The sequence below is a fragment of the Apostichopus japonicus genome, chromosome 15 (genome assembly GCF_037975245.1).
Source record: "Apostichopus japonicus isolate 1M-3 chromosome 15, ASM3797524v1, whole genome shotgun sequence".
NCBI lineage: Eukaryota > Metazoa > Echinodermata > Holothuroidea > Aspidochirotida > Stichopodidae > Apostichopus > Apostichopus japonicus.
This window is the reverse complement of record NC_092575.1, coordinates 14914822-14927043: the sequence shown is the minus strand read 5'-3', so window position 1 is coordinate 14927043 and position 12222 is coordinate 14914822. Positions and strand designations below refer to the sequence as shown.

Below are 12222 nucleotides of genomic sequence, written 5' to 3'. Positions count from 1 at the left end.
TCATGCAGCTCAGCGCCCTTGGTTTGATCCAACTTCCCTACATATATGATTTGCTATGCTGCCATCTTATCACTCGTTCAGTATTTACAGACGTCAATATAAGTCATTAGTCAAATGGCAAAGATCAGTTTTATACAACAACCAATCAACTTTAGGGGATTACGGCTGCTTCGAACAATTCCCCCTTTTACCAAGCAGCAATATGTTACCACGGGTATGCGTAATATTCATGCATGATTCAGATCATGTTGGCCGCAAAGAGCATTGTGGTAATACCAGGTTTGTTTACAACGTATCCAGGCCTTGCTGTGTTGAAATATCCAGGATAGCATTGTACTGAACGTGTGTGTTTTATTCAGTTACTTTCCAGTAGATAGGCTATATTTTACAATAAAGCCTGTCCTTTTGTTTGGTTAGCAATCTGTGTGTGCTAAAGATAATCGAGGAAGGCGAATCACACAGAGTAAGAAAATGGGGTCTGAAAACGAAGAAGACTTGGAGCTCTTCAAGAAATTTTTAAGTGAATTTAGTGAAAAGCACAGTGGACCTCTAACCAACAATGACCCTTTGCCATTTCGATTAATTACTTTTCGTCTTACTAAAGAAGAAATCGAGGGAGAATGTGCAAGTTGGGCGATAGACTACCTCAAGGGACACACGTGAGTTCATAATAGGCTAATTGATGTTTACATTTGATACCTCATACTTTAGCATTTATAGGTTAGTATGTTGTGTAATTGAGCCTTATTTGTTGTCACAATTATTTGTTGTTAAACAATTCATGATCATGGACGTTAAATATGAATGTAAGAGACTGACTTCGGTCAGCTTGCGGCTTTGATAAGCCAATGAGGCTTCTTCGCAAGTTCCTGCTTGCAGGAGGATCTAATATACATACATACATACATACAATATGCAATGATTGAAGAGGCTAGGTTGAAGATAAAAGAAAAGATAATGCTACAAGACAATTTTGCTATCTACATTTTCAAGGTCCACCATTTTTATAATTACCAGAACTTGGCCAGGCCTAAGTTCGCGCAATTACTAGTATTAGGTAAGCCTAACTTTTCTTTAACAGACCCTTTGGAAACAATAATTGCAATTAGAATAATTATTGCAATGCCTATTACCATATATTATTACATTTAGGCACAAACCCTGTCAACATTTTGTTAAATTCACAAGTAAGGCTTTATCATAACAGTGTAGTGTAGGCTAGTCCTGGAGGTCCTGCCTAAAATAGTCTGTGATGGTCTGCCATTTTTGGCATAGGATCTATGTCAGTAACAAATAATTCATCCCACAACTTACAAGTCATGAATTGGGGTAGGCTAGGCCTAAGATGAGACAGAACCCTCAAGTCAAAGAGGACAGTCACCTTCCTTGGTCTTGTGCCAAACGCAATAACGATCAACCACATTTTTTTCTTTTCCATGAGCATTGCATGCATGGCTGGCCCTCTTGTCTTGTTTCCATAAGTTTGCACACCATGTCTCTAAACATTTAATGAGAAAAGCTCATTCTGAGATTGTTGAAGTGTGTCTAAGAAGTGGATTTTATTTTTGCAAATTTTGTCCTTGGAAAAGGTAGGAAACAAATTTGCACCTTCAAATGTTCCTAAAACTGGTACATCTCACTTGCTTTAGATTTCAAAATGTGTGTCAATTACCATCTTTTTCTATTCATTCTTTGTTCTAAAACATTCATTAGGAAATTGGTCTGGTTATGATGTCAAGTTTGCTTTCAATGAGCTATTCCTTTATGGAAAAGGATAACTGTTTTATATGGTACATTGAGATGTTATCAATTTCCTCATGATATTAAATGCATTATTTAATTGTGATAGTTTGCGTGCTAGTCCTGTACATGTTTGTACAGCTTTTTGTGTATATGTGAAGTGTCAAACATGTACAGTTGTTGGTGTATTATTTTATATTACACATTTTTTGGTGTATATTTGGTTTAATTTTGGTGTAAATATGAAGTATCAAATGTTTTGAATGGTTGCTGGATGGAAAAAGCTGATGTTGAAATTTAAATATTGGATTTTCGTAAAGACTTACAAATTCGTTCTAGATATTAAGGCAACTTCCCTAGTCCCTAGTCAATGTTAAAAAAAAAAAAAATAATTGTGGAAATAATTTTTTGTATCTATATTGCATTTCAAGATACTCACCTTTAAAATATAATTGTCACCGATATTTTTGACATCATTTACCAAAATGCAAAAAGCCTGCCTACCCCCCAACAAAATCTATTAATTTAGAGCAAATAATGTGTTTTTAACTATATATTCAGGTTTTCAAGATATTCACCCAGGATACAATATATGCTACCCTTAAGTGTTTGACATATTTCTGACGTGCTATAAATGAATGATCTCTACCAGTTCAGATATGTAGTTGGTAATCATTAATATTACATTCTTTTATAGAGTCTAAAAAGTGAAGCAAAGAATGTGCTGTAATCTGCAATGTGCAAACAACAGAGCGCAAAATGTATGTAATGACATCCAACATAAAATGTCCTTGAGAAATTTTTAACACGTTGGAAAACGTGTATATTTTCTTTCTTGTCAGATGAGTCTTGTTATCCTAATATTGACTTTTATATTTCCACTTGAGGAGCTCGCCTAAGAATGGTTGTCTGCACTGTAATAATAATGAGTTGAGACAGCCATTTTGATTGGTGAGATTAGTGAGATGGTTAAAGGATTACTTGAAACCAAATGATTTAACAATAATTAAAGGTGACTACAGTATCTTGAAAACCATAATTTAGCTATTTATAGAAAACTGACCAACAATCAAATTTGTCTCTTTTCTTGGACTTTTGACATATATTCAAGGCTAAAATTATGCCATAGGTCATGAATGTTTTAAAAAGGGTAATTTCTCAAAACAAACAAAAAACAAAAAACTGTATTAAAATTGAGGTGCAATACAGTCAGGAATAAAATTTGCCAGTTTAAATGTAGAACTTGTGTAACTATTGTAGTATCTAAGGTTGTTCACTATCCTTCATAGTATCGTATATATGATGAACTTCTGGTTTAATTATTGATATCTTTTAATGGTTAGAAATAAATTGTTTGATGGCAACCTACAGGAAAATGTAGGACAGTACCCCTGGAAATTCAGTACCTCTGGAAAGGTAATTTTTAACTGGCTCAATTTTTTATTTTTTCTATTATTACCCTCTCTGACTCTGACTGTAGATATTTCAGGGCTCTGTGTTCTTCAAAGTTGTCATTTTCCTGACCTGTAGACTTCTCTTGTCAGGATATCCCTTAGTTCTCTCCTTGCAGTTAACAGATAACATCCTGGTGACTACATTGTGTATAGTTTATAGCTTCCCTTAGCTAAGCGAGGCAACAGTTTACCAGAACATATATCGTTCATCCCACACTTACAGTACTACACAGTGTATATATGCTATGTAATATTTCTACATGCCTGTGAAGAGAGTGGCGTGTCAACTTATCCTGTCATTCAAAGCTTTGCCGCCTTCAACTTTCTGACAGTTTCAAACCTGTGGCAAAATACTTGAGTGAAGTGGGTTAACTTCACAAGAGCCCTGGGAATGTTGACATTTTTGGTCTGGTGACCTCAGTTGTAATCGCCTGCATAATCTTGGCACCCCTCCTGTGGTGGATGCTGTGGCCTGGGGAAGGGGGTCAATGAAGGAGGAGAGAGTTTCCTCTCCGTTTGAGAAATTTATACATGGTTTAGGGGTGCTACTAGACCGCGCATAATTATTTTGGTTTTCAAGTAAATTTATGTTCAAGATACTTACAGTTTTCCCCCACAGATATCCGCAGTATCTTTTTTCTGCCAAATTTTTGGGCAACTATATTTCCGACATCTGTTAAATGGCCAATCTAAAATAAGGTTGTGACCCCACTTTCAATACCAGGGAAAATACCGTAGAGTCAAACTGTTAAACTGTTAATGAGTTTTTAGATGGTAATACGGTCAGTATTATCTGGAATCTCAAAGCTCAGAAAAAAGTTCTGATGCTGGGGATTTGAAACAAGTTGCTGGCAATTTATAGACCTATTCATATAAACCACTCTTCGAGGCACAGAACTGATATAATTTGGAGAATCTGGTTTTAATGGAAGCTCTGTATATTTACAGCTGTATGGTTGCTAGGGGATATATTAATCATAGTATAGCTTTTGGTACATCAATTGGTAAACTTCACTTCATCATATTGTGTAGAGTATGAATAAAATTTATTCTTATAATTTTCAAGGATGCATTTGAAAGTCTGTGGTAATGTTTGCAATAACTGTATAACTGTGTTAAATGTCATTACAAGCACCTGTTTTTTTTTGAGTCGTTATAATTAATAGAACAATGGATTAACGATAACATGAAACAGTATACATTTTCACGGAGGAGCTGACCAACGTCGTCAAAGTCGAACCTTAAAGGGGCGTTCCAAAGGTGACATAGCATTTACTTCAGTAAAATTGAATATGGAGAAATGAGCTTATAGTCCTGAATGAGTTTTAAGATCATCAATTGATCCCAGCTAAGTGACCATTTGGGGTTCTTGCTAGCATATTTGGATGTTTTTGAACTTTTTTATTTCACTCAGTGCTCTAGAGAAACATGGCAGATTTAACCACCTGAGCAATGACAATACAGTTGTATTATAATACCAATTGATTTAGGCCATTCTGTGTAGTACTGGTTCATTGTGCATATATATAGCAGTACTTAAATGTAATGCTTAACCTTTGACTATAAAGAGTCATTGCTGACCACAACAAGATTGCAATCAATCAATCAATACTAAGGCATTGTTATTTGCATGATGTAAACTCAACAACATAAACGTAGCATTGTGGTGGCTTGTAACTAGGTCACTGATTGCTTGAGGTGTAATAAGGTAATCCCTTTGCAACTTGTGTAAATAGTCACATAGTTTAAGTAACGTACTCCATATCTATACCATACACTTACACTGTAACACATTAACTGACTATATGTATACTGTGTATACATGTAACATGTAGTTATTGTACACCGAGTCCATATTATAACTTCTGTTAATGTCTCGGTGGATCTGTTGTTTACATATGTGTGCGTGATCACAGGTCAGGAAAAGTACAGAGACTGAACAGGATGGAAACAAAATATCTGCAGAGCTGCTAAATAATTGATTGGGACTGGGTCGTTGGGGGTATAAGGGAGGGGGGGTTGGAATTTCCTTGAATAATCCATCCCAGGTTGTCCTGAGATGTAGTTTATTGTATTTACTACCATGCTTTACTCTAGCTACTGTAATTATATCCTTCAGTCTATACACTATAGTGCCATATACTATAATATAGTCATTGGTCTTGTCCTTCAGCCTATGAACAGTATAATGCCCACCGTACCATCTAGTCACTGTTCGCAAATACTTCGACCTATACACTATAATCCCATATACTATATAATATAGTCATTGCTCTTGTCCCTGAGCCTATACACAGTATAATGCCATGTCATACTATGGTCACCGTTCTTTTCCCTCGACCTATACACTATAATGCTATATACTATTACATAGTCTTCGGTGTTGTCCCTCAGCCTAGTATAATGCCATATTATACTATGGTCGTGATTGTTATCCCTCGGCCTAAACACTATTGCCCATATACTACACTATATTGACTTTCCTTGCCCATATTGTAATTTAACTAGTACTGTGGTCCTGATCTTTTCTACACCCTTTACTTGCTAATATTGCAGAAAATTGGACTTCAAACAACTATTTTTTGGTATACAAATTTTGTTGATTCTGTTTAATTTTTTGTATTGGAAGTACTAAGGTCACATGCTTTTCACTTAAATTATAATTTAACAATATATTACTGTTCAGTCGACAGTTAAATGCACTCTTCTAAGTTTCAAAAATTTGTACGTGAATAATTGTTGAATTCAGGTCGATAATAGTGCAGTAAATGCGGTATCAGGAAGTTGATATATATACAGTAGAACTCGAGAATGAGTACTACTGTATTATATATAGGGTTAATAACATTATCATGTAGATAAGTACTTACTATAGGCTAAAGTAGGCTTACTGTAGTAATTCATGTAGGTGATTGAGTATATCTAGTGAACCTCACGATTGAGAGGAGATCGTTTCAATAGAGTCACGTTCCAGTTGGATTTGTAACAATGCATACATGTTTCAATTTTATTCAAAAGTTCAAACAAGGCCTGTGCACTTTGTCCACATGGGGGCCACTTGGTTTTTGTCACTTTAGATAGTGTAAAATAATAGCTACAAGCTTGTCGTTTGTTTTCAGTCAAAATGTATGGAAAGCATTGCCGAAAAGGGCTTACTGTTTATATGTTAGTATAAATAAATTTATATCCAAAAGTAACAGACTGTACAATTCACTCGTTCACCTTAACACTTTTCTCTTTATATATGAATATTAGTTGTATGATATGACCAGGTAGGTAGATAATAAAAAAAAGTGCTTTAGTTGATACCTGGAGACGGGGTTATCATTCCTAAAAAAAAAACAAAAAACCACAACCAGTGAATTTAGGGAACTCTCAGCATGGAATAAGTTAATTATCTGAAACCACATCAATGGAAATGCTTAGCAACATGGGCTTGTTGCTAAGCAATTTTGCCACACCAAAAAAAAAAAAAAAAAAAAATGATATGTAGTACAGTATTATAGTAGGTTCTAGGAACACTGAAATGTATACTATTTCCCAGTTTTATTATTTTATGAGAAATAGAAGGTACATCAACCTGAAAAAGCAACTCAAGATGTAAAGAACACTAAATTAATCAAGAAAGATCTCAATATGTGATTAATTAGATTTATATGTCTGTTTATGACACTGATATCTATTAAAAAGTTAAAAGGAGAAATGATTTAATTATTTCATACATGTGTGCACAGTATCTTTTGTATTATAAATTTGATCATGGAATTGTCTTCCTGCCAACTTTAACAACATCATGATTTATGTAAATCAGTCATGTCGTAGTCACAGTGCAGTATTTTTTACCTAGTGAAGGTGTTAATGACCAGGTTAACTTCAAATGCTTTGCGCAACGATGGTAAACAAACAAGTCCTTGTTGCCATCATGTTTGGTTGGAGTGCTGGGATTCTTTCCCTGTGGTTACATATTTTCCAAGAATAATACAAACTAAACCAGCAACATAAAAGTTGTCTTAAATTTAATATTGTTTGGTGAAACACCCTAAAGCCCAATATTGTAGAAGAGGTACACCATCAACGTTTTTTTTTCTCGGACTGCATTCGAAAACCAGTCCTTTCTTTTAAAGGTCTAACTTATCCACTCCTTACCAGTGAATTAATTGGTTAATGCCCACAAGGGAGTGACTACAAATAAGAGCTGATCTTTTCTGGTTCTCCCTTAATTCTTGGACAAATTTAACTCACTTGCTACATAATTCAGATATGAATTTTTAGCAAATAAGACAGCAATGAATCACAAAGCCAACTGTATGGCTTTCTGGTTTAATGTGGCAGTTTTTAATTTTTTTAATTTTTTCATAAATTTCCCAAATGAATTCAGAAGCATTGTTGTTTCTCTATTCTTCCCATAATACTAATATAAATAATCTTCAAAAAGCCACTCATGAGATTTTATGTTAATAAACGGAGGAGGAGGACATGTGCTGTCAAACTAGGCCAAATATCGTTTGGTCTGTTGAGTTCCTTGTGAGGTATCAAGCGGTGATTCATCCCGCTCTTAACGACGGCAGTGAAATGTGAAACCTGTTTGATGAATCCTGTTGCCATGAGAACAGACCACAATATATCTCCAAAATATTGGACGACCTAATTATTGCTAATTATATTTACTAAAGTTAGTACGTGGGATAAAGAAAGTGCATTATACTTTTTCCCTCGGTGCAGCAGTGCGAATGGGCTGTGTGTTGAACAGTACACCGTTCACCTCTGTATACAGTGAATCTGATAGTAATATTAAAATGGAATTTAGTTTTATACCCTTTGGTCCCCTGATTGTAATATAAGGATTTTTGTCGGGATGAAATGTATGCAGTGGAGCCGGCATATCTTTATCTGGGGAATAATCATGAAATCTATACTTGTAATATTGAATGTAGTTAAAAGCAGACCCAGTATTGTTTTGCTAAATTCTGTTCTTTTGCCAGTTACAAGTTATTTTGTAGATCATGTATACAAGTAATCATTGAAAATATGATACAATTCCTATGAAAGTCAAAGCTGTTTCTCGCATTTGGTGTCCGGTGACCCGAAATAAGATTCAAAATAAGGGTTGTAATAGATTTGTCAAACTAAGAGGTTGTGCTGCTATTTAATTCAAATAATTATTCATCACATTTCAGAAGCAGATATTGGAAATTTTCTCCTAAAATTGTCAACATTGTCATCATTATTGGAAATGATATTTGACTTCACCTGAGATTTCTGTATGTAATATGCTGCAACGGTCAACCTCAAATCAATATGAAAACTGAAAAGATAAACAAAAATTCCTTGCGTCAGTTCAGACGTGGTTGGAAAAAAAAAAAATTGCTATATATGCAGAGTGCTGTTGGCTGCTTTCATACCAACTCTCAAAACCATGACGTCGGTCACAAAAAGTTTGCTTGAAAGTAGCACATGGCCCACCAATTGTGAGTTATAATCTTTCCTGTGTCAGTGACACCCATTGTGTGTCCTGTTAACAGGCTACAAGCTTATTCTCCCCTCAGACAAACTAGTAGACTTTCTTTGAAGTCAGCTTTTTGGGCTTTATAATTGATAAAATTTCAACATTAATATCAATGTCAAAATTCTATCACATTTGCAGTTATTTATAAGCTTGATTTACAATCATGGTTATTTCTGAAGAATTGATGGAAATCATGTAGGCCAATATTAAAAAAAAAATGGGAGCACTAAGAAAAAAGTGTACAATAAGTTTTTGGTGACGAAAAATTTTCAGTTCGGAATGGAAGCTACAGTTCACTGTACTTAAATTTATATATACAGTATTTATGGCAAAGGTGTGTTAGAAACTGACTGCATGTTCCTCAGACATGCAGTCTCAAAGGCATTGCTTCGATGACCGTTCAAAAATGTTTATCCCCTGGGATCGCTGGATAATCATGAATAAATTAGCCTTCTGGACTGTAAGGAAACCTCCGTGCATTGCAAATTAACAGGATAGGTTGCTCTTTTAGAGAACTCTGGCCTTGTAGCGTCCCTCGCCCACCCCTCTATTGCCTCACTATATTGCCCTGCATCAAAACTGCATTAATTCTCGAGCAAGATACAGATACACTCTCCATCAAAACTACCGATGATATCCATGCTTGTATCAGTGCCACTGCTCTCGGCCAGTGTTTACTGCAGCAAGCAAACTCAGTGTGTATAACTTGTCCAGCCTTACAATAACCAGAAGGTACGTAATTAAGGCTTCTTGCTTTAATCCTGTACATAATTTGCATACCTCTATTTCAGTGTTTCCTTGTTACTAGGCAGACATTTTGTAAACATTCAGGAAGGGTCACTTTTTGTACATCAAAATAACTTGGTATGGGAGGTCAATTCAAATTTCCTCCTTGGTATGAGTTCCAGTGCAACTAACTGTAGAAATATAATTTGAGTATGTGATATGATGAATACTTTCAGAATGTTTTTCCTTGGGGTATGTTTACATGTATACAATACAGAGAGTCTGGATTCAATCATTCATGGTTTGTTTGTGACAGTGTAACATCAGGTTAATTTGGCCAGGTTTTAATAGCAATGAATAGCTTATTGGGGGCACATAAATATAGTGGTGGTAAAGTTAAAATATAGTTAATATCATGTTTGAAAATATAAAAAGGAAGGGTCACAGTTTTGAACAACTAGTTACAGGGTAAGGAAGGTCATGTTACGAGGTATGAAAGGTCAAATTCAAATTCCTTAATGACTAAGACTTCCAGCTACATGTGTAAGGAATAAACAGTTCATTTAATGAATAATTCATAATATTGTTGCATGGGGGTATACAACCATGAGTGGTGAATATGCAGTAGTCATTAATAGGCTATAGTGAAATATCAATATTAAAGGGGCAGCAGAGTGGTAGATAAAATATTGGTGTAAAGTTAAAGAAAGTTACAAGTGTGATAAACTTTTGTTGTACATCACAGTCTTTTTGGGCTTTGAAGAACATATATCAGAAATTTAGTACTTAAAAGTAATATCAAGCACTTAAAATTATACTATATTAAGCCCACCGTACACTGTGCGACTGATCCTGACCTATGTCAACTTGACCGTCGTTAATACTATGAACACCTTTAATTGTAAAGATATATAATAAGTCATACAGTACTGTACAACTGACCCCACACACTGACCCATGGATGAGCGCACACAACGACTGTCTGCTGTCAATGACCGGGCTCTTTTAGGTCACTTGCGACTTTATGAACCTGTGATTGGTTCTGTTTGTTAAATAGGACATGTAGGCTACTGTTGCTGTCGTGAATCCCCTTGCACTCTGCATGACTGCCAGTTGGGAGATAAAGCTACAGGTTCAGTTTTCCTGACTGAAGCCGACAGGGCGATAAAACTAGCAAAATCTTGATCAGTGGTAGTCTTAAAACTAATGCACTCTGCCCGACAGCTATCCAGGATTTTCCATGCAACTACAGTCAAGTTGAGCCGGGTGTGGGGTGGGGGGGAATGCTTTACAGTGTGAATTGTCGTAGAATTAAGCTTATTAGCTTAAACTGGTACCAATCATCACCCTAGAGCTGATATTTCAGTAAATTTATATCCCTTCCTTGCTTACGTGTCCTCACATTATCGGCACTCTCGCTATATACTTGTTTACCATGTCTAGGGTGAACTGGTCGCATTTTAAACGTTTATATGTAACCTTAGCAACCAGTCACTAAACCTGTTAATGACATAAAAACATTCTACTGCTCCCAAAACAGTCGAGAAGTGTTTTCCTTATGTTACTGGTAAAGTATCCTAACTCGATCTGCAAGTGGTTTTTGGGTGGTTTCAGTGACCATATTAAAATTACCCATTAAAGTTGCATTTTGCAGATCAATTGGATTTGACACAACCTGTTGTTTGCATGTCACCATAGCAACCATACTCGAGATGAAAAGATGATCAGCACTTGAACATTTAATTTGGTAATCTGAATCATTCAAAGTTGCACCGGGATTGTCTGAAGTTACGGCGTTAGTATGCAAATGATGAAACAACAGAACTTGTTTACAAATTTACTTTGTGGGATAAGCAAAGCTTTCTTTGTTGATTGGCTGTAAACCACGAGTGACTTTTGAATGAGGAGCTAACTGTTGTAGACGCAGACGTAGGCGTAAATTCGATAATGTAAAGTGTGAGTTACAATTTATATATGTTTGCAGGGAATCACTTTTAGTCTTCACATTTTTTATGTATGTTTTAAAATATTTGCTGTGGACTTTTTTTTCTCTTTAAAATATCTATGGATCCTATATGTAAACAAACCACTATACATCTTTGGACTTGAAACCTGACTATATTGCGAATAATTCGCTGAATTCATAAGAAAACGTTGCAAATTTACAACCCCCTCACACAAAAATACATGCATTAAATTAATCCCAACTGAATGCAGAACACACAGCAGTGTACATTCTAACAGTATTTTTCACTCATGATACAATTATTATGAGTTACATTGATGAGATACATCCATTCACCCCATTCCCTCTCCCCCCCCCCCCCCCAATAAAAAACCCTTTCAGAGCATATGCATGATCCAAGCCAAATTATGCATGTATCGAATGTGCTAATAACAGAGTCCTGTTTTCCTGTTTTCACACTTGTGACTTGCCCTACATTATCCAACCTTATTGACCCAAGACCTGAGGATACCCCCCAATGAAGCAGTAGTTAGGGTACCCAATAGTTCACAGTATATTTTGTACATTGTGTGTAACACTATGTAGATGGGTAGTATACAGAATGTATATAAGATCACAGGGGCTGACTGAATGCTAGCTACAGTACAATAGCCTTAGAACATACGCTGTGTAAATGCCTAATATTATGTCGGCTCTGTTGCCAACACAAAACTGCCATATAGCTGCTAACCAGTGCACTATTAAAACCATCAGTTCTGGAATGTTTAGTATACTCTTTTGAAAACAGACTTTGTAAAGGGCTTTGGAAAAAAGAATCCTGTTTGGGTGTT

The 12222-nt window shown here is 35.6% G+C and overlaps 1 protein-coding gene across 2 annotated transcripts in view; it reads left to right on the top strand.

Moving 5' to 3' along the window:
• The first annotated feature begins 148 nt into the window (after positions 1-148).
• The window catches only part of LOC139980518 (protein phosphatase 1F-like), a 33988-nt gene continuing 21914 nt past the window's right edge, over positions 149-12222 (top strand). The window contains exon 1 of one of the 2 annotated variants that reach the window (XM_071992211.1): positions 149-659. In XM_071992211.1, coding sequence (XP_071848312.1) covers positions 472-659 — 188 coding nt within the window. In that variant the 5' untranslated portion in view covers positions 149-471. Of the gene's footprint in view, positions 660-733; positions 1590-12222 lie in introns of those variants that run through there. The other variant, XM_071992212.1, reaches the window with a different exon arrangement.